The following is a 24,101-nucleotide window of genomic DNA, read 5'->3' as shown; positions in this document are numbered from 1 at the left end:
ATTTTCCATGATTATAAGTCGCAGATGTGAAATGAGGTGTATACACAGAAATTTTCTGTCAATGTTTATTTGCATACCTTCATTGTTTCCACGGCCGTAAAACGACTGATCAGACAAAACGGAAGTCAGTTATTGAAACATTTGTTTGAGTTTGTGAAACCATTTTTTAGTATGTGAAACATTTTTTTCAGTTTGTGGATACATTTTATTTTAGTGTGTTAAATATTTTTTTGAGTTTGTGAAACAATTTTGAGTTTTTGAAATCATGTTTTTAGTTTGTGAAACATTTTTTTTAGTTTGTGATACATTCTTTCTTAGTGAAACTTTTTTTTTAGTTTGTGGAACAATTTTTTTTAGTTTGTGACACATTTTTGAGTTGTGAAACTTTTTTTTAGTTTCTGAAACCATTTTTTTTAGTTATTAAAACATTTGTTTGAGTTTGTGAAACCATATTTTTTGTATGTGAGACATTTGTTCTAGTGTGTGAGACAATTTTTTGAGTTTGTGAAACATTTTTTCTTTTTTTGTGTCACATTTTTTTGAGTTTGTCAATCAATCTTATTTTAGTATGTGAACTATTTTTTGAGTTTGTGCTACAATTTTGAGTTTGTGATATCATGTTTTCAGTTTGTGAAACATTTTTTTTTTTAGTTTGTGATACATTTTTTCTTTGTAAACCTTTTTTTTGAGTTTGTGAAACTTTTTTTTTTACTTTGTGATACATTTTTTTTTTAGTTTGTGATACATTTTTTTCTTTGTAAACCTTTTTTTTGAGTTTGTGGAACAATTTTTTTTAGTTTGTGATACATGTTTGCGTAGGGAAATTTCTGTTTAGTTTCTGAAACATTTTTTTTTAGTTATTGAAACATTTGTTTGATTTGTGAAACCATTTTTTTTTTAGTAGGTGAAACATTTTGTTTTAGTCTGTGAAACATTTTTTTGAGTTTGTGAAACAATTTCGAATTTAGAAATTTAGAAAAAAAAATGTTTAGTTTGTGATACATTTTTTGGTTTGTGAAACTTTTTTTTTGAGTTTGTGAAACAATTTTTTTTAGTTTGTGATACATTTTTTTATTTTATGAAAAATGTTGGAGTTGTGAAATTTTTGTTTGAGTTTTCTGAAAAACATATTTTCCATGTATAAGCCGCACCTGACTATAAGTCGCAGATGTGAAATGAGGTATTTACACAGAATATTCTGTCAATGTTTATTTGCATACCTTAATTGTTTCCACGGCCGTAAAACGGCTGATCAGACAAAACAGAAGTCATTTATTGAAACATTTTTTTTAGTTTGTGAAACCATTTTTTAGTATGTGAAACATTATTTTTCAGCTGTGTGAAACATTTGTTTCAGTTTGTGGATCAATTTCATTTTAGTGTGTTAAATATTTTTTTGAGCTTGTGAAACAATTTTGAGTTTGTGAAATCATGTTTTTAGTTTGTGAAACATTTTTTTAGTTTGCGATACATTTTTTGTTAGTGAAACTTTTTTTTTTAGTTTGTGGAACAATTTTTTTTAGTGTGTGACACATTTTTGAGTTGTGAAACTTTTTTTTAGTTTCTGAAACCATTTTTTTTTAGTTATTGAAACGTTTGAGTTTTTGAAACCATATTTTTTGTATGTGAAACATTTGTTCTAGTGTGTGAGACAATTTTTTGAGTTTGTGAAACATATTTTCTTTTTTGTTTCACATTTTTTTGAGTTTGTCAATCAATCTTATTTTAGTATGTGAAATATTTTTTGAGTTTGTGCTACAATTTTGAGTTTGTGATATCATGTTTTCAGTTTGTGAAACATTTTTTTTTAGTTTGTGATACATTTTTTTCTTTGTAAAACTTCTTTTTGAGTTTGTGGAACAATTTTTTTTAGTTTGTGATACATTTTTGCATAGGGAAATTTTTTTTTAGTTTCTGAAACATTTTTTTTTAGTTATTGAAACATTTGTTTGATTTGTGAAACCATTTTTTTTAAGTAGGTGAAACATTTTGTTTTAGTCTGTGAAACATTTTTTTGAGTTTGTGAAACAATTTCGAATTTAGAAATTTAGAAAAAAAATGTTTAGTTTGTGATACATTTTTTGGTTTGTGAAACTTTTTTTTGAGTTTGTGGAACAATTTTTTTTAGTTTGTAATACATTTTTTTATTTTATGAAAAATGTTGGAGTTGTGAAATTTTTGTTTTAGTTTTCTGAAAAACATATTTTCCATGTATAAGCCGCACCTGACTATAAGTCGCAGATGTATACGTTTTGAAATGAGGTATTTACACAGAAATATTCTGTCAATGTTTATTTGCATACCTTTATTGTTTCCACGGCCGTAAAACGGCTGATCAGAAAAAACAGAAGTCAGTTATTGAAACATTTGTTTGAGTTTGTGAAACCATTTTTTAGTATGTGAAACATTTTTTTCAGCTGTGTGAAACATTTGTTTCAGTTTGTGGATCAATTTTATTTTAGTGTGTTAAATATTTTTTTGAGTTTTTGAAACAATTTTGAGTTTGTGAAATCATGTTTTTAGTTTGTAGAAACATTTTTTTAGTTTGCGATACATTTTTTGTTAGTGAAACTTTTTTTTTAGTTTGTGGAAACATTTGTTTTAGTTTGTGACACATTTTTGAGTGTGTGAAACATTTGTTCTAGTGTGTGAGACAATTTTTTGAGTTTGTGAAACATTTTTTCTTTTTTTGTGTCACATTTTTTTGAGTTTGTCAATCAATCTTATTTTAGTATGTGAAATATTTTTTGAGTTTGTGCTACAATTTTGTGTTTGTGAAATCATGTTTTCAGTTTGTGAAACATTTTTTTTAGTTTGTGATACATTTTTGCGTAAGGACATTTTTTTTAGTTTCTGAAACATTTTTTTGTTGTTATTGAAACATTTGTTTGATTTGTGGAACCATTTTTTTTTAGTAGGTGAAACAATTTCGAATTTAGAAATTTAGAAAAAAAAATGTTTAGTTTGTGATACATTTTTTGGTTTGTGAAACTTTTTTTTTGAGTTTGTGAAACAATTTTTTAAATTTGTGATACATTTTTTTATTTTATGAAAAATGTTGGAGTTGTGAAATTTTTGTTTTAGTTTTCTGAAAAACATATTTTCCATGTATAAGCCGCACCTGACTATAAGTCGCAGATGTGAAATGAGGTATTTACATGAAATATTCTGTCAATGTTTATTTGCATACCTTAATTAATTCCACGGCCGTAAAACAGATGATCAGACAAAACAGAAGTCATTTATTGAAAACATTTTTTGAGTTTGTGAAACCATTTTTTAGTATGTGAAACATTTTTTTCAGCTGTGTGAAACATTTGTTTCAGTTTGTGGATCAATTTTATTTTAGTGTGTTAAATATTTTTTTGAGTTTGTGAAACAATTTTGAGTTTGTGAAATCATGTTTTTAGTTTGTGATACACTTTTTTGAGTTTGCAAAAAAAAAAAAATAGTTTGCGATAAATTTTTTGTTAATGAAAATTTTTTTTTAGTTTGTGGAACCATTTTTTTTAGTTTGTGACACATTTTTGAGTTGTGAAACTTTTTTTTAGTTTCTGACACCATTTTTTTTTAGTTATTGAAACATTTGTTTGAGTTTGTGAAACCATTTTTTTTGTATGTGAAACATTTGTTCCAGTGTGTGAGACAATTTTTTGAGTTTGTGAAACATTTTTTTTTTGTGTCACATTTTTTTGTGGTTGTGAATCAATCTTATTTTAGTATGTGAAATATTTTTTGAGTTTGTGTTACAATTTTGAGTTTGTGATACATTTTTTTCTTTGCGAAACTTTTTTTTGAGTTTGTGGAACAATTTGTTTTAGTTTGTTATACATTTTTGTGTTGGGAATTTTTTTTTGAAGTTTCGGAAACATTTTTTTTTACTTATTGAAACATTTGTTTGATTTGTGAAACATTTGTTTGATTTGTGAAACCATTTTTTTTTAGTAGGTGAAACATTTTGTCTTAGTCTGTGAAACATTTTTTTGAGTTTGTGAAACAATTTCGAATTTAGAAATTTAGAAACATTTTTTTTTAGTTTGTGATACATTTTTTGGTTTGTGAAACTTTTTTTTAAGTTTGTGAAACAATTTGTTTTAGTTTGTGATACATTTTTGCGTTGGGAATTTTTAAAAAAGTTTATGACACATTTGTTTTAGTTATTGAAACATTTGTTTGAGTTTGTGAAACCATTTTTTTTGTATGTGAAACATTTGTTCTAGTGTGTGAGACATTTTTTTGAGTTTGTGAAACATTTTTTTTTTGTGTGTCACATTTTTTTGAGTTTGTGAATCAATCTCATTTTAGTAGGTGAAATATTTTTTTGAGTTTGTGCTACAATTTTGAGTTTGTGAAATCATGTTTTCAGTTTGTAAAACATTTTTTTTTAGTTTGTGATACAATTTTGCGTTGGGAAATTTTTTTTTAGTTTCTGAAACATTATTTTTTAGTTATGGAAACATTTGTTTGATTTGTGAAACCATTTTTTTAGTAGGTGAAATATTTTGTTTTAGTCTGTGAAACATTTTTTTGAGTTTGTGAAACAATTTCGAATTTGGAAAAAAAAAAAAATTAGTTTGTGATACATTTTTTGGTTTGTGAAACTTTTTTTTTGAGTTTGTGAATCAATTTTTTTTAGTTTGTGATAGATTTTTTTATTTTATGAAAAATGTTGGAGTTGTGAAATTTTTTAATTTGAATTGAGTTTCTGAATATTTTTTTTTTGTTATTGAAACATTTTTTTGATTTGTGAAACCATTTTTTTTGTTTTAGTCTGTGAAACATTTTTTTGAGTTTGTGAAACATTTTTGAGTTTGTAAAATAATTTTTTTTAGTTTGTGAAAAAATGTTTAGTTTGTGTAAAATGTTTTTTTAGTTTGTGATACAATTTTTATTTATTTTGTGAAACATTTTTGAGTTGTGAAACAGTTTGTTTTGTTTCTGAAACAATTGATTTTAGTTATTGAAACGTTTGAGTTTGTAAAAAATTTTTTAGCGTGTGAAACATTTATGGGAACCGCAAAAGTGCATGCTGCAGACAGCCCCTCGTTATCGTTGTACCAGCAGCCACTGCAACAATACGAGGATACTGTCAAAGTGCTTTGAGTACCTTGAAGGTAGAAAAGCGCTATACAAGTATAACCCATTTATCATTTATTATAACATGTCATAAACTTTTTATAAAATTATAAAAAATAAATAAAATTGTTTTAAATTATTTATTTATTTATTTATTTATTTTATTTTTTTTTTTTTAGACATGTATCTGTCTAAAAAAAAAAAAAAAAAAAAAAAATTATAATTAGTTTTTTTCCCCCATGTCCCTTTAGGGGCTCCGTATTTATATGCTTTTGGAGGCCCTAACTTCTATTAAAAGTAACCAAAAAAGAAGATATAATACCAACCGTCAAAACTCGCTCTGTAGTATTAAAAATAACAACTTGTCGATTTGCTGCGGCAGCTTTCTAGACTAGAACAACTTTCAGCGTGGCGGCTCTACCGCATGAGCCACGCCCCCCGGTGCATCAAAACGAGTGCGATCGCATTTCAGTCGGACTCATCGCACGTTTGCATTTTGATTAATCGTGATTAATCGTGATTAATCGTGATTAATCGTGGTCAAACGAGCTGACCTGGCCCCAATTAGAACCGTTTTCCTTAACCCGGTCTGACTACGCCATGTCCAGGGGACCTTTCCTCTTTTACCTTTCTTTGTTTTCACTCAAAACGAAAACCGAACTGGATAGTTGAGACCGTCACCTGATTGGCTGTCGGCATGCCACGCCCACTGACCGGGCGATCTCTTCCGGTTTGGCTCGGTTACCGTTGAACGTTTTGTCCGACGCATTTTTTTTACTGGCGATTATTAGAGCGCGTGTGATGAAATCTTAAGGAGACACAAGTTGACCTACTTTTGAAAACCGAGGCGACGGCGAGAAAACGGCGGGCGACGATCAGACGCCATCGATCGACCCCGCACGCTCATGACAATTTATTTCTCATCGATTCCAGTCAAACCGACTCGTGCGCGGCCGCTTTGATCACGGCCGTTATCTGTAATACTCGCTGATTGGTCGGCACTCGTGCACGCCCGTGTAATTATTTATGTTTGATTGTTTTTTTGTAGTATTCTCTCTGATGTCAGTCCAACTTTGGAGGACTAAGGAGAAAAAGGTCACCACAGAGTTATTGAGTCTGTTTAGCTTATTGGGTCCATGACCATGACTTCTGTTTTGTTTGATCGGCCGTTTTACTGCCGTGTTAAAAACACTGTTTTGGAAACAATTAACATTTATATGTATTTATAAACATTATAAGACGTAGCGACTAATTTATGTATTTTGTTCTTTGCTAACTGCATAATCCAAAAATTTTTCAAAAAAAACAAACAAGCAATACACTGGTAAAGCGTTTTATTGTTTGTGATATGGCGCCATCTTTTGGACTCATTTTCTCACTGCGGGTGCTGCAGTGTCCTACATAGTGCTTCAAAACCGGGGAATAGAATTGCCGCTCAGTCTTTTAGCCGTCCGTAGCATTTCTTCTCATAGGTATTCTTTATTTATCACTCCAAGCAACGGTTTGTAATTTTTACAATATAACTAAAACAATTCGTACTTACTAAAGCGTCCCATGTGTGATGTCTGCAGGAGCGTTTTCATGCATATGTGTACGTGCTATTGTAATGTGATTGCATTAGCTAATATGCTAACATGTTTATGAGTGTCTGTGTTAGTGTTATAAACTTACAATGGCATCCCTTTTAGTATTGTTTCAGTTTTACAAATTCCTCAGTAAATTCACCAAAACGTCACTGCAAAGTTATTGAGTCCGTTGAGCTGATTGGAGAGCTAGCTTGTGCAGTTAGTCTGTCCATGACCATGACTTCTGTTTTGTTTGATCGGCCGTTTTACTGCCGTGTTACAGACACTGTTTTGGAAACAATTAAGGTATATAAATAAACATTTACAGAATATTTCTGTGTAAATAACTAATTTCACAACAATTAAGATATGTAAATAAACATTTATATTTATTTATAAACATAAGACGTAGCGACTAATTTATGTATTTCTTTCTTTGCTAACTGCATAATCCAAAATGTTTTCGAAAAAAACAAACAAGCAATACACTGGTAAAGTGTTTTATTGTTTGTGATATGGCGCCATCTTTTGGACTCATTTTCTCACTGTGGGTGCTGCAGTGTCCTTCTACATAGTGCTTCAAAACCGGGGAATAGAAGTGCCGCTCTGTCTTCTAGCTGTGCGTAGAATTTCTACTCGTAGGAATTATTTATTTATCACTCCAAGTAACGGTTTGTAACTTTTACAATATAACTAAAACAATTCGTACTTACTAAAGCGTCCCAGGTGTGATGTCTGCAGGAGCGTTTTCATGCATATTTGTACGTGCTATTGCAATGTGATTGCATTAGCTAATATGCTAACATGTTTACGAGTGTCTGTGTTAGTGTTATTAACTTACAATGGCATCCCTTTTAGTATTGTTTCAGTTTTACACATTCCTCAGTAAATTCACCAAAACGTCACTGCAAAGTTATTGAGTCCGTTGAGCTGATTGGAGAGCTAGCTTGTGCAGCTAGTCTGTCCATGACCATGACTTCTGTTTTGTTTGATCGGCCGTTTTACTGCCGTGTTACAGACACTGTTTTGGAAACAATTAAGGTATATAAATAAACATTTACAGAATATTTATGTGTAAATAACTAATTTCACAACAATTAAGATATGTAAATAAACATTTATATTTATTTATAAACATTATAAGACGTAGCGACTAATTTATGTATTTCTTTCTTTGCTAACTGCATAATCCAAAATGTTTTCGAAAAAAACAAACAAGCAATACACTGGTAAAGTGTTTTATTGTTTGTGATATGGCGCCATCTTTTGGACTCATTTTCTCACTGCGGGTGCTCCAGTGTCCTTCTACATAGTGCTTCAAAACCGGGGAATAGAAGTGCTGCTCCGCCTTTTAGCCGTCCGTAGCATTTCAACTCGTAGGAATTCTTTATTTATCACTCCAAGCAACGGTTTGTAATTTTTACAATATAACTAAAACAATTCTTACTTACTAAAGCGTCCCATGTGTGATGTCTGCAGGAGTGTTTTCATGCATATTTGTACGTGCTATTGTAATGTGATTGCATTAGCTAATATGCTAACATGTTTACGAGTGTCTGTGTTAATGTTATTGACTTATGACGGAAGGAGATTTTTTTACATATATCCATATTTAAGTGTTACTTCTTTACTTCCATAGTCATATTACAAAATAGCTGGTATTCTTCCTTCTTTCTAGTCTGCAAAGTAATGTGTGTCGGCCTTGAAGCATTGGAATGCAGGGAGTAGAGATAACTCAGGGAGTAGCCAAAACAACGAAGGTGGGAGCGAGGGACAGAGGGAAGAACACAGCACTTCCGTGGGTTTGGGGGGGAGATCGATCTTGGCTGGGCTAGGGAACGCTTCTGTACTGGATTGGTCTCACGTTTGTTTTCAAAGCTTTGAGAATAAACCACAAAATACCAAATACTGCCTGGTGATCAATTTAAACTTCAGCTTATGTGCCATAGAAAGAACTTGGGAGTGACCAGAAACTTAAATTCCCTGGAGGAACATCTGGTCAACGCAACACTTACAATGGCATCATTTTAGTATTGTTTCAGTTTTACAAATTCCTCAGTAAATTCACCAAAACGTCACCGCGGAGTTATTGAGTCTGTTTAGCTGGCTGGAGAGCTAGCTTGCCCAACTAGCAGGTCCATGACCACGATTTCTGTTTTGTTTGATCGGCCGTTTTACTGCCGTGTTACAGACACCGTTTGGAAACAATTAAGGTATGTAAATAAACATTTACAGAATATTTCTGTGTAAATAACTAATTTCACAACGTTTATACCTCAATCAATCAATCAATCAATGTTTATTTATATAGCCCTAAATCACAAGTGTCTCAAAGGGCTGTACAAGCCACAACGACATCCTCGGTACAGAGCCCACATATCTGCGACTTATATATGGAAACTGTTTTTGTTTTTCTTTTAAAAATGTACCAATCCAATCCAATCCAATCCACTTTATTTATATAGCACATTTACACAACAAGAATGTTTCCAAAGTGCTGCACAGCCATGTTAAAAACAATATTAAAAACAATATTAAAAACTATATTAAAAACAATATTAAAAACAATATTATGCTACACCAATGACTGAATAAAAACAAAGAATAAATGAATAGAAAACCAATACAGAGACAATATAAAAAATAAATATGATTAAAAACGATTTTAAAGGGTGAAACCAATTAAAACAGTAAAATAGACATCAAAATTTATAACCCTAACCCTAACCACACAGGACAACAGAGGACAGAAGACCACACAACTCACGTAGTGTTAAAAGCCAAAGAATAAAAGTGGGTCTTTAGACGAGACTTAAAACACTCCACTGTGGGAGCAGTTTGAACATGGAGGGGCAGAGTGTTCCAGAGTTTAGGGCCGACCACAGAGAAGGCCCTGTCTCCCCTGGTTTTAAGTCTCGTCCTGGGCACCACGAGCTGGAGCTGGCTCTCGGACCTCAGAGCGCGCGCAGGAGTGTAAATTTGGATGAGGTCCGAGATATACTGAGGTGCCAGTCCATGTAAAGCTTTAAAAACAAACAGCAAGGATTTAAAATCAATTCTAAAATGAACAGGGAGCCAGTGCAAACTCCGAAGAATTGGGGTTATATGCTCACGTTTCCTGGCCCCTGTTAAAAGTCGTGCTGCCGCGTTCTGGACTAACTGCAACCGGGAGAGAGTTTTTTGGCTAATGCCAGCATAGAGTGCATTGCAGTAGTCTAGGCGACTTGAAATAAAAGCATGCACGACTTGTTCAAAAAGGTTAAAAGATAAAAATGGTTTTACCTTTGCTAAAAGACGAAGATGATAAAAACACGATTTTAAAACGCCATTGACTTGTTTGTCAAATTTAAAATCGCTGTCTATAGTGACGCCAAGGCTGGTGACTTTGGGACGCACATGATTTTGCAATGGTCCCAAGTCAGTGAGGGCTGGACCAAAAACTGAAATTTCCGTTTTTCCCTCATTCATTATTAAAAAATTCTGGGCTAACCAAGCCTTGACATCACATAGACAGTTGAGAAGGGGTGTCAGGGGGCCGTGGCTTTTTGAAATTGGCATATACATTTGGCAGTCATCTGCATAAAAGTGATAAGACACTCCATGTTTCTTAAAAATCTCTCCAAGAGGGAGAATGTACAAGGAAAACAGGATGGGGCCTAGAATGGATCCCTGGGGGACACCACAGTAAAGCGGAGCAGAAGAAGAGGTGGCGTCCCCCAGCCTGACAGAGAAGGACCTCTCTGACAGGTAGGATCTGAACCACTCTAATGCAGTCCCCCTGACACCCACACAGTCTCTCAGGCGGTCTAAAAGAATTGTGTGGTCGACTGTGTCAAAGGCAGCTGTAAGATCTAAAAGCACTAAAATGGCAGAGCTACCAGAATCAGACATTAAAAGCAAGTCATTAAAAACCTTTAAAAGTGCAGATTCAGTACTGTGCAAAGCCTTGTATCCAGACTGAAATGGATCTAAAGTGCTATTTTCATCTAAAAAAAGGCTGCAGCTGCGCTAAAACACATTTCTCCAGAATTTTTGACACAAAAGGTAATTTGGAAATGGGCCGATAATTTGACAAACATGTCGGATCTAGACCTGTTTTTTTAATCAAAGGCTCGACAACAGCTCTTTTACAAAAAGAGGGGACCCAGCCAGAAATCAAGCTGCTGTTGATGATGTCCCTAACAGACAAGTCAATAGTGCCCCAGATTTCTTTAAAAAAGCGAGGGGGTACTGGGTCTGTGGGACAGGACGAGGGTTTCAGTTTGTGGACTATTCCTGTAAGCTCAGGCATGGACACAGGCTCAAAGTGACTAAACACAGCCAAGCACTGAGTGGCCACATTAAAACTCAATGGAGAGCGAGAAAGATTTGCCCGAATAAAAGCAACCTTATCGTTAAAAAAGGAGAGAAATTTTTCACAAGTTTCACTTGTCATCTCCAGTAAAGTGGCTGGATTCGGATTAAGAACATAACTAATAGTATTAAAAAGAACACGTGGCTTGCTGATACTATTTAAAATTAAGTCTGACAGATATTTTGTTTTTTCAGCTTTAACCACACTTTGATAGTTCTGACAGTTTTCTTTTAAAATTTGATAAGAAACCTCCAAGTGATCCCCTTTCCACTTGCGCTCCGCCCTTCGCCACTCACGCCGAGCTGTGCGTGTGGTTTCATTGAGCCAAGGCTCCTGTTTTGGCTTTGGACGTATAGCTTTGAGGGGCGCTATACTATCCAGAACCTCAGAACATGTAGAAAGAAAAGAGCACATCAATTGTTCAGTGTCTGCAGAGTGTGATATACTCTGCATGGAGACAGTGAATAAAGGGGAGAAGGTGGCTGCGGTGTCAGACCTAATAACACGCCCATGACGCACGGCAAGTGGTTTCACATCAGGGTCCAAACTTAAATTAAACATAACAGGACTGTGATCAGAAAACACAGCATCACCAACAACGACATTGTCAACATTAAAACCATGAGACAATACGAGATCTAGTGTATGCCCACGTTCATGTGTGGAACCAGATACAGACTGTATAAAATTAAAAGAGTCAATGACATTCAGGAAGCTCCTGGATAGAGGTTCGTCTGGGCAGCAGGTGTGAATATTAAAGTCACCAACAATAAGAACACGATCATATTTGGGCAGAATTTCGGCCAGAAATTCAGAAAAGTCATTTATGAAGTCTTTGTGGTACTTGGGTGGTCGATAAACTACAGCACACAGGACGACATCAGAAAGACCCAGCTCAAACATGCATAGTTCGAAGCTTGAAAAGGAGGATTGCAGGCGGATCTGACGGCATTTAAAGTCATTTTTAAAAACGACTGCTAATCCTCCTCCTTTTCGGCCAGACGACCGCGGAGAATTAAAATACGAGCACTCCGGTGATAAAAGTTCATTTAGAGGAGCGAACTCACCAGTTCTCAGCCAAGTCTCCGTCACACAGAGGAAGTCCAGTCCGCGGGAGACGAATAAATCCTTCAGGATAAATGTTTTGTTTGTCAAGGATCTTGCGTTAACAAGACCGAACTTAACGGGGGCCGGCGCATCCAAGGCCGGTGCTGATCTGGGTGGGGCCCGACACAGAGCCCGCAGGTGGCGGGAATTCACTCCGCACCTCCGGGGGCGGGGACAGCAGGAGCGCGGCGGACGAGCTTCCCCCTGCAGGCCGACGAAAGGAACAATCCAGGACCCGGCGGGATCCAGCAAACGTGGGTGCAGGAAGAAACCAGGTACCGGTCCATACCTCCTTCGGGAAGTCACGGAAAGCCGGGCCAGGAGTGCCCTAACTTTCACCAGCTGGCCGCCACGTTTACCGCGGCGCCGATGACGCTTTCGCCGGGGGAGAGGAGCCAGAGGGCGAAAAAGGAAGGCAGGAATCCGGCCAGGTGAGGAAGCTGACTGGGACGTCGTAAAACTAACGTCGAAGTTGATCATATCCGTGTGAGAGGGACAAAGATCCAACAGCGTTTGGCGGTCATACACAAACAGTGAGTTGACAGGGACAACAAAAGACGCGAACAGCACAAAAACAAGCAAAACTGACAGCGAGAGACGGCAAGCCTTAGCACATACTGGCGCCATCTTGGGACGTGACGTTGTTCACGCCAATACAATTCAAACACCTACCGGGTTTGGCTAATACAACCGGTGCGCGATACAGTCCGGAAAACATGGTTGCGGTAGCCATTTTTGCGTTATTTATATTTCTCAATTTGTTGAAAGATGGCTTGGGCCTACTACGCTACTGCACTTTAATGTTGGTCACTGTAGTGGTGCTTGATGAATACTTGGGCCTACTGTGCTACTGTACTTTCATTTGTCTCATTATGGTTGTTGTAGCCATTTTTGTGTTATTTACATTTCTCTAGCACTGCATTCATTATTAAGTCAAATTCATTTTTTATCGTTTTTAATTGCCAGGAAAACAGGTTTCGATATTTTGCAAGTTATTGAATTAGAAACTGTCGTTTACATTCTGTGTCATTGACAGCACCCGTAACGAGAGGTCACGGCAACCAGGGCTTTGAGCACGCCACTCTGACGCTAGCATAAAGGGGCGCACAGGTGGAATGGACAGGACAAATGTCGGGTTGTGAAACTTCTAACGTAACACTTGAGGAAACAATTAAGGTGTGTAAATAAACATTTACAGAGTATTTCTGTGTAAATAAGTCATTTCACAACGTATACACCTGCGACTTATAGTCCGGTGCGACTTATACATGGAAAAATTATATTTTCGAATTTTGTGGGTGCGGCTTGTATCCCGGTGCGCTCTATAGTTCGCAAAATCTGCTAATTACTTGTTACATGTACGGTAAAATACTTTTTTTTTTTTTAAAAAGTGTACTCAAAGAGCTGACTCAGCAGTTTAACCCTGTAACTATTTGCAATATTTCTTACTGTAAAATATGTTTATGAGCAGCGAGTTTAAGGTTCCGCCGTGTAAAAAAAAAACAAAAAAAAAAACGAGGCCATCATTTTCGAGTCCGGGCTTTAATGCGGAGAGTCAGCAACAAAAAGTGCATCCGGCATCTTGTCCGCGCCTCGGGCGCTCGGAGGAGTATTGCACTTTACATGCACGCGAACCCATGTGACCTTCTCTCTGTTCTCGCTGTCAGCTTCACGTCTCCGCACGCTGACACTTTTGGAAAGCACCGGAAGAACACGTCTTTTCTTTTAACCCGTCACTTTTATCTGGATGATGCAAGCAGGGCATAAACTCATGATCCGATCACGTGATCAAGGTCTGGGTCGTTTGTAAAGATGTTTTTTCTTTCATTCAAATCCGTCCGTTATAAAAGATACAGTTCGGATGAAATAAATGTTGTCAAAGCTCAATAACAGATTTTGGTAGTTTTCACCTTCCAGTACAATATATATATTGTTTGCATTGAACTATAAAATAAAATGTCAGTAGAAATGTCGTGTTAATGCTGAATAGCCAAAGCCGAACTGAAATGCTAACAGTTAGCATGCTGGCCAGATAGCGTCAAGCAACAAAAAGAAATTGAGCAAAATTTGCTGAAAAATCTAGCATGATAACAATACTATGCTAAGATACTAACAATGGCATGCTTACAGTTAGCATTAGTGAAATAGCAAAAGGTGTCCATCCATCCATTTTTGTCCTCTTATCCGAGGTCGGGTCGCAGCAGCCTAAGCAGGGAAGCCCAGACCTCCCTCTCCCCAGCTACTTCGTCCAGCTCCTCCCGGGGGATCCCGAGGCGTTCACCGGCCAACCGGGGGACATAGTCTTCCCAGCGTGTCCTGGGTCTTCCCCGTGGCCTTATGCCGGTCGGACGTGCCCTAAACACCTCCCTAGGGAGGCGTTCGGGTGGTATCCTGACCAGATGCCCGAACCACCTCATCTGGCTCCTCTCCATGTGGAGGAGCAGCGGCTTTACTTTGAGCTCCCCCCGGATGACAGAGCTTCTCACCCTATCTCTAAGGGAGAGACCCGCCACCCGGCGTAGGAAACTCATTTCGACCGCTTGTACCCGTGATCTTGTCCTTTCAGTCATAACCCAAAGCTCATGACCATAGGTGAGGATGGGACCATAGATCGACCGGTAAATTGAGAGCTTTGCCTTCCGGCTCAGCTCCTTCTTCACCACAACGGATCGATACAGCGTCCGCATTACTGAAAACGCCGCACTGATCTACCTGTCGATCTCACAATCCACTCTTCCCTCACTCGTGAACAAAACTCAGAGGTACTTGAACTCCTCCACATGGGGCAAGATCTTTTCCTCAACCCGGAGATGGCACTCCACCCTTTTCCGGGCGAGAACCATGGACTCTGACTTGGAGGTGCTGATTCTCATCCCAGTCGCTTCACACTCGGCTGCGAACCGATCCAGTGAGAGCTGAAGATCCTGGCCAGATGAAGCCATCAGGACCACGTCATCTGCAAAAAGCAGAGACCTAATCCTGCAGCCACCAAACCGGATCCCATCAACGCCTTGACTACACCTAGAAATTCTGTCCATAAAAGTTATGAACAGAATCGGTGACAAAGGGCTGCCTTGACGGAGTCCAACCCTCACTGGAAAGGGTCCGACTTACTGCTGGCAATGCGGACCAAGCTCTGACACTGATCATACAGGGAGCGGACCGCCCTAATCAGACAGTCCGATACCCCATACTCTCTGAGCACTTTCGACAGGACTTCCCGGGGGACATGGTCGAATGCCTTCTCCAAGTCCACAAAGCACATGTAGACTGGTTGGGCAAAATCCCATGCACCCTCTAGGACTCTGCCGAGAGTATAGAGCTGGTCTACCGTTCCACAAACAGGATGAAAACCACACTGTTCTTCCTGAATCCGAGGTTCGACTATCCGGCATAGCCTCCTCTCCAGTTACCTGAATAGACCTTACCAGGAAGGCTAAGGAGTGTGATCCACCATAGTTGGAACACACCCTCCAGTTCACCTTCTTAAAGAGAGGAACCACCACCCTGGTCTGCCAATCCAGAGGTACCGCCTCTGATGTCCTAGCGATGTTACAGAGTCTTGTCAACCAAGACAGTCCCACAGCATCCAGAGCCTTAAGGAACTACTGACGGATCTCATCCACCCCCGGGACCTTGCCACCGAGGAGCTTTTTAACTAACTCGGCAACCTCAGCCCCAGAAACAAGAGAGCCCACTACAGATGCCCCAGGCACTGCTTCCTCATAGGAAGACGTGTTGGTGGGATTGAAGAGGTCTTCGAAGTATTCCCTCCACCGATCCACAACAGCCGCGGTCGTGGTCAGCAGCACAACATCCTCACCATGCACGGTGTTGATAGTGCACTGCTTCCCCTTCCTGAGGCGGCAGATGGTGGTCCAGAATAGCTGGAGGTTGTTTTCCATGGCTTCCCCGAAATCCTCCCATGTCCGAGTTTTTGCCTCCGCGACCGCCGAAGCCGCACACCGCTGTGCCTGTCGGTATCTGTCAGCTGCCTCTGGAGTCCTATGAGCCAAAAGGACTCTTTCTTCAGCTTGACCGATGGTTCTAGGATTTCCGCCACAACAGGCACCAATCACCTTGCGGCCACAGCTCCAATCAGCCGCCTCGACAATAGAGGCACAGAACATGGTCCACTCGGACTCAATATCCAGTGCCTCCCTCATGACATGTTCAAAGTTCCTCTGGAGGTGGTAATTGAAACTCTCTCTGACAGGAGACAGCATACCCTCACAATGCGTTTGGGCCTGCCAGGTCTGTCCGGCATCCTCCCCCACCATCGGAGCCAACTCACCACCAGCCACAATTTTAGTAGGCTAATAGTTAGCACGCTAGCATGTCCTGAATGTACTGAACATTTAGGCGTTGGAACGGTTCAAATCACTTCCATTAACATTATTGGCCGTGCGTGCAACATCACAACAACAAACTGATGTCAGGTCCTTACGTCTTCCCACCCTTTCCCGGGTGTCCAGGAAATGACGTCCAGGAAAGGATTAGCCAGGTAGCCGTCGCTGTCGAAGGAGAAATCTCGGCCCCCGAGCGTGATGTTGCTGAAGTACCTGCGTGGAGACAGAAAGATTACAAACTATTTTACTGTCCAGTGAATGCATCAAATCTCACATTACAGTTACTTGTATTTACTTGAATTACTAACAAAATTGGTGTTTAATAAATGTCATTATTAACAAGGGAAAGTAAGTTATGCATTACTTTACTGTCATATACATTTAAGAGGCGTTTCATGAGAGCAGAGTTTGAGTTGTAGAATATTGGTTGAGCTATGGCCAAAATTCAACGGTCAAATCAACGTCAGAAGCTGACACTGATCAAACGTCGTCAAAAAGCATGTTGTAAATTGAGACAACATTGATGTCTAATGTTGTGTTGGGTGGGAAATGACCAAATTTCAATGGTCAAATCAACGTCAGAACCCAACGTTGATTTAACGTCGTCAAAAAGCATGTTGTTTCAACGTTGTATTTGTGTTGTGGAATATTCTTTGAGCTATGACCAAAATCCAACGGTCAAATCAACGTCAGAAGCTGACATTGATCAAACGTCGTCAAAAAGGATGTTGTAAATTGAGACAACATTGATGTCTAACGTTGGATCAACGTTCTTGGTTGGGAAATGACCAAATTTCAACGGTCAAATCAACGTCAGAAACCAACATTGATTACACGTTGTCAAGAAGCATGTTGTTTCAACGTTGTATTTGTGTTGTGGAATATTGGTTGAACTATGACCAAAATCCAACAGTCAAATCAACGTCAGAAACCAACATTGATTAGACGTTGTCAAGAAGCATGTTGTTTCAACGTTGTATTTGTGTTGTGGAATATTGTTTGAGCTATGACCAAAATCCAACGGTCAAATCAAAATCAGAAGCTGACATTGATCAAACGTCGTCAAAAACATGTTGTAAATTGAGACAACATTGATGTCTAACGTTGGATCAACGTTGTTGGTTGGGAAATGACCACATTTCAATGGTCAAATCAACGTCAGAACTCAACAATGATTACACGTCGTCAAGAAGGATGTCGTTTTAACGTTGTATTTGTGTTGTGGAATATTGGTTGGGAAATTACCAAAATTCAACGGTCAAATCAAGGTCAGAAGCTGACATTGATTAAACGTCGTCGAAAAGCATGTTGTAAACTGAGACAAAATTGATGTCTAATGTTGGATCAACGTTGTTGGTTGGGAAATGACCACATTTCAATGGTCAAATCAACGTCAGAACCCAACATTGATTACACGTCGTCAAGAAGGATGTCGTTTTAACGTTGTATTTGTGTTGTGGAATATTGGTTGGGAAATTACCAAATGTCAGTGGTCGAATCAACGTCAGAACCCAACATTGATTAAACATTGTCAAGAGGCATGTTGTTTCAACGTTGTATTTGTGTTGTGGAATATTGGTAGAGTTATGACCAAAATCCAACGGTCAAATCAAGGTCAGAAGCTGACATTGATCAAACGTCGTCAAGAAGCATGTTGTTTCAATGTTGTATTTGTGTTGTGGAATATTGGTCGGGAAATGACCAAATGTCAATGGTCAAATCAACGTCAGAACCCAACATTGATTAAATGTTGTCAAGAAGCATGTTGTTCCAACGTTGTATTTGTGTTGTGGAATATTGGTTGAACTATGACCAAAATTCAATGGTCAAATCAACGTCAGAACCCAACATTGATTAAACGTCGTCAAGAAGCATGTTGTTTCAACGTTGTATTTGTATTGTGGAATATTGGTTGAGCTATGACCAAAATCCAACGGTCAAATCAACATCAGAAGCTAACATTGATCAAACGTCGTCAAAAAGCATGTTGTTTCAACGTTGTATTTGTGTTGTTGAATATTGGTTGAGCTATGACCAAAATTCAACGGTCAAATAAACGTCAGAAGCTGACATTGATTAAACGTCATCAAAAGGCATGTTCTAAATTGAGACAACATTGATGTCCAACATTGGATCAACATTCTTGGTTGGGAAATGACCAAATTCCAACGGTCAAATCAATGTCAGAACCCAACATTGATTAAACGCCGTCAATAAGCATGTTGTTTCAACGTTGTGTTTGTGTTGTGGAATATTGGTTGAACTATGACCAAATTTTAACGGTCAAATCAACGTCAGAAGCTGACATTGATCAAACGTCGTCAAGAATCATGTTGTTTCAACGTTGTGTTTGTGTTGTGGAATATTGGTTGAACTATGACCAAATTTCAACGGTCAAATCAACGTCAGAAGCTGATATTGATTAAACGTCGTCAAAAGGCATGTTCTAAATTGAGACAACATTGATGTCTAACGTTGAATCAATGTTGTTGGTTGGAAAATGACCAAATTCCAATGGTCAAATCAACGTCAGAACCCAACATTGATTAGATGTCGTCAAGAAGCATGTTGTTTCAATGTTGTATTTGTGTTGTGGAATATCGGTTGAACTATGACAAAAATTCAATGGTCAAATCAACGTCAGAAGCTGACATCGATTAAACGTTGTCAAAAGGCATGATCTAAATTCAGACAACATTGATGTCTAACGTTGAATCAATGTTGTTGGTTGGGAAATGACCAAATTCCAATGGTCAAATCAACGTCAGAAACCAACATTGATTACACGTCATCAAAAAGCATGTTGTTTCAATGTTGTATTTGTGTTGTGGAATATTGGTAGAGCTATGACCAAATTTCAACGGTCAAATCAACGTCAGAAGCTGACATTGATTAAACGTCGTCAAAAAGCATGCTGTTTCAATGTTGTATTTGTGTTGTGGAATATTGGTTGGGAAATAACCAAATGTCAATGGTCAAATCAACGTCACAACCTGACATTGATTAAACGTTGTCAAGAGGCATGTTGTTTCAACATGGTATTTGTGTTGTAGAATATTGGTGGAGCTATGAACAACATGTCAATGGTCAAATCAACATCAGAAGCTGACATTGATCCAATGTCGTCAAAAGGCATGTTGTAAATTGAGACAACATTGATGTCTAACGTTGGATCAACGTTGGTTGGAAAATGACCAAATTCCAATGGTCAAATCAACGTCACAACCCAACATTGATTAAACGTTGTCAAGAGGCATGTTGTTTCAACGTTGTATTTGTGTTGTAGAATATTGGTGGAGCTATGAACAACATGTCAATGGTCAAATCAACATCAGAAGCTGACATTGATCCAATGTCGTCAAAAGGCATGTTGTAAATTGAGACAACATTGATGTCTAACGTTGGATCAACGTTGGTTGGAAAATGACCAAATTCCAATGGTCAAATCAACGTCAGAACCAAACATTGATTACACGTCCTCAAGAATGCATGTTGTTTTAACGTTGTATTTGTGTTGTGCAATGTTGGTTGAGTTAAGACCACAATTCAACAGTCAAATCAACGTCAGAACCCAACATTGATTAAACGTTGTCAAGAGGCATGTTGTTTCAATGTTGTATTTGTGTTGTAGAATATTGGTTGAGCTATGACCAAAATCCAATGATCAAATCAAGGTCAGAAGCTGACATTGATCAAACGTCGCCAAGAAGTATGTTGTAAATTTAGACAACAATGATGTCCAACATTAGATCAACGTTGTTTGTTGGGAAATGACCACATTGCAATGGTCAAATCAACGTTAGAACCCAACATTGATTAAACATCGTCAAGAAGCATGTTGTTTCAACGTTGTATTTGTGTTGTGGAATATTGGTTGCGCTATGACCAAAATTCAAAGGTCAAATCAACGTCAGAAGCTGACAGTGGACCCCGACTTAAACAAGTTGAAAAACGTATTCGGGTGTTACGATTTAGTGGTCAATTGTACGGAATATGTACTTCACTGTGCAACCTACTAATAAAAGTCTCAATCAATCAAAAACATTGATCCAACGTCATCAAAAAGCATGTTGTTTCAATGTTGTATTTGTGTTGTAGAAAATTGGTTGGGAAATGACCACATTTCAATGGTCAAATCAACGTCAGAACCCAACATTGATTAAACGTTGTCAAGAAGGATGTTGTTTCAACGTCGTATTTGTGTTGTAGAATATTGGTGGAGCTATGACCAAATTTCAACGGTCAAATCAACGTCAGAAGCTGTCATTGATCCAACGTGGTCAAAAAGCATGTTGTTTCAACAATAAATTCAACGTTAGGACCTAATTGAACAAGTTGTTTCAAAGTCTGGTGCCTGCCGCGTCCCCCTTTTTCAAATTCTTGAAAAATATGAACCGATTTAGAATCTGAATAAATAAGAAAATCTCGATTCTCATTCAAAATATTTTTTTTCACGCTGGCGGTTTCTATCTGCATATATTTGACTTTCCACTCGCAAACGTGACAGCAAACCAGCTCATGACGGAACATCTTTGCCTCCTGGCCGTGTCTATTTCATGTTTGGCATATTTCTAAATGACTGGCCTGGAAAAGGAGCGTGGACGATGATAACTCGGCGGACCTGAGTGTTTGCACAGGCAGGGAGGGAATACATTACAGCGGCCTGATTAATATTCATGAGGCGCGCTCCGCCCGCTACAGATGCCCGGGTCATGTGACCAAGCACACGCAGCACCGGTGTCTGTTTTGCATAGACCAGGGGTGTCCAAACTTTTTTCTACTCAGGGCCACAGACTGAAAAATCAAAGCATGCGGGGGCCATTTTTATATTTTTCCTTTTTATAAAACCAATACAACAGGGGTCACCAACGCGGTGCCCGCGGGCACCAGGTAGCCCGTAAGGACCAGATGAGTAGCCCGCTGGCCTGTTCTAAAAATAGCTCAAATAGCAGCACTTACCAGTGAGCTGCCTCTATTTTTTAAATGTTATTTATTTACTAGCAAGCTGGTCTCGCTTTGCACGACATTTTTAATTCTAAGAGAGACAAAACTCAAATAAAATTTGAAAATCCAAGAAAATATTTTAAAGACTTGGTCTTCACTTGTTTAAATAAATTCATTATTTTTTTTACTTTGCTTCTTATAACTTTCAGAAAGACAATTTTAGAGAAAAAATACAACCTTAAAAAGGATTTTAGGATTTTTAAACACATATACCTTTTTACCTTTTAAATTCCTTCCTCTTCTTTCCTGACAATTTAAATCAATGTTCGAGTAATTTTTTTTTTTTTATTGTAAAAAATAATGAATTCATTTTAATTTAATTCTTCATTTCAGCTTCTGTTTTTTCGACGAACAATATTTGTGAAATATTTCTTCAAACTTATTATGATTAAAATTCAAAAAAACTATTCTGGCAAATCTAGAAAATCTGTAGAATCAAATTTAAATCTTATTTCAAAGTCTTTTGAATTCCTTTTAAAATTTTTGTTCTGGAAAATGTAGAAGAAATAATGATTTGTCTTTGTTAGAAATATAGCTTGGTCCAATTTGTTATATATTCTAACAAAGTGCAGATTGGATTTTAACCTATTTAAAACATGTCATCAAAATTCTAAAATTAATCTTAATCAAGAAAAATTACTAATGATGTTCCATAAAATCTTTTTTAAATTTTTTCAAAAAGATTCGAATCAGCTAGTTTTTCTCTTCTTTTTTTCTGTTTAATTTTGAATTTTAAAGAGTCGAAATTGAAGATAAACGTTGTTTCAAAATTTAATTGTCATTTTTTTTCGTGTTTTCTCCTCTTTTAAACCGTTCAATTAAGTGTAAATATCATTAATTATTAATAACAACACAGAGTTAAAGGTAAATTGAGCAAATTGGCTATTTCTGGCAATTTATTTAAGTGTGTATCTAACTGGTAGCCCTTCGCATTAATCAGTACCCAAGAAGTAGCTCTTGCTTTCAAAAAGGTTGGTGACCCCTGCAATACAATATATAGTTGTTTTGTTTTTTAACCTTTATGGCTTTCTTCAAGTTTGGTCCCCGGTACCCGGAAGGGTCTCAGTCATACAAATGTTAGAAATAAGTCATAAATTATTATTTTTTCATTTAACGCTTGAATCTCGAGATCAACTTCAGGTCTGTCTGTCGTTATAAAGTTTTTTAAAGTTTTGTTTTTATCTTTATGCCCTTTATGTCAAAACCCTTATTTATATGGCAAACACACAAACTATGCAACATTTTCCCCCAAAACATTTCAAAGTGGAATATTTGATGTGAAGTAATTGGAACCTTAAATAGGTCAATAATTCATAATAATAAAAAAATAAAAAGAATAAGTGTTGAAAATAAGCCAAATTTCTATTTTTTTTACTATTAACGCTTAAAGGCCTACTGAAAGCCACTACTAGCGACCACGCAGTCTGATAGTTTATATATCAATGATGACATCTTAACATTGCAACACATGCCAATACGGCCGGGTTAACTTATAAAGTGACATTTTAAATTTCCCGCTGAACTTCCGGTTGAAAACGTTTGGATGATGACGTATGCGCGTGACGTAACCAGTGAAACAGAAGTATCGGTACCCCATTGAATCCAATACAAAATAGCTCTGTTTTCATCTCAAAATTCCACAGTATTCTGGACATCTGTGTTGGTGAATCTTTTGCAATTTGTTTAATGAACAATGAAGACTGCAAAGAAGAAAGTTGTAGGTGGGATCGGTGTATTAGCGGCTGGCTACAGCAACACAACCAGGAAGACTTTGACTTGGATAGCAGACGCGCTAGCCGACGCTAGCCGACGCTAGCCGACGCTAGCCGACGCTAGCCGCCGACCGCACGGATGATCGTGGTGAAGTCCTTCGTCCTTCCGTCGATCGCTGGAACGCAGGTGAGCACGGGTGTTGATGACATACTTGCCAACCCTCCCGTTTTTAGCGGGAGAATCCCGGTATTCAGCGCCCCTCCCGACAACCTCCCGGCAGAGATTTTCTCCCGACAAACTCCCGGTATTCAGCCGGAGCTGGAGGCCACGCCCCCTCCAGCTCAATGCGGACCTGAGACTGAGTGGGGACAGCCTGTTCTCACGTCCGCTTTTCCACAATATAAACAGCTTGCCTAACGAATTCAAACAAATGGAAACAAGAATTTCAGTTCATCCAGGACAGTTCGAAGGGGAAGGTGTATGTTGCCTGTAAATATGTAGAACAGACTTCTCCATTGAACACGGTGGCCGAAATGATATACTCATCATGAACGGAGAAGTTAAACAGGGCAATACTGCCATCTAATGGATAGCTACCGGAACACTGAAATTCAAGTATTTCTTTTATGTAAATAAAATAAATAAATATATATATATATATATATATATATATATATATATATATATATATATATATATATATATATATATATATATATATATATATATATATATGTATATATATATATATATATATATATATATATATATATATATATATATATATATATATATATATATATATATATATATATAGCTAGAATTCACTGAAAGTCAAGTATTTCATACATATATATATATATATATATATATATATATATATATATATATATATATATATATATATATATATATATATATATATATATATAT

At 37.3% G+C, this 24,101-nt stretch overlaps 1 protein-coding gene across 1 annotated transcript in view; it reads right to left on the bottom strand.

Annotated features, from left to right (window-relative positions):
- Nucleotides 1–24,101, bottom strand: part of LOC133659790 (glutamate receptor ionotropic, NMDA 2D) — a 209,443-nt gene that overhangs the window by 117,846 nt on the left and 67,496 nt on the right. Inside the window, exon 6 of the mRNA XM_062062527.1 lies at nucleotides 16,550–16,664. Within this exon, the coding sequence (XP_061918511.1) occupies nucleotides 16,550–16,664 (115 nt within the window). The remainder of the gene's footprint in view (nucleotides 1–16,549; nucleotides 16,665–24,101) is intronic.

This window comes from Entelurus aequoreus, linkage group LG11 (genome assembly GCF_033978785.1).
Source record: "Entelurus aequoreus isolate RoL-2023_Sb linkage group LG11, RoL_Eaeq_v1.1, whole genome shotgun sequence".
NCBI lineage: Eukaryota > Metazoa > Chordata > Actinopteri > Syngnathiformes > Syngnathidae > Entelurus > Entelurus aequoreus.
This window is presented reverse-complemented; position numbering and strand designations above follow the sequence as displayed.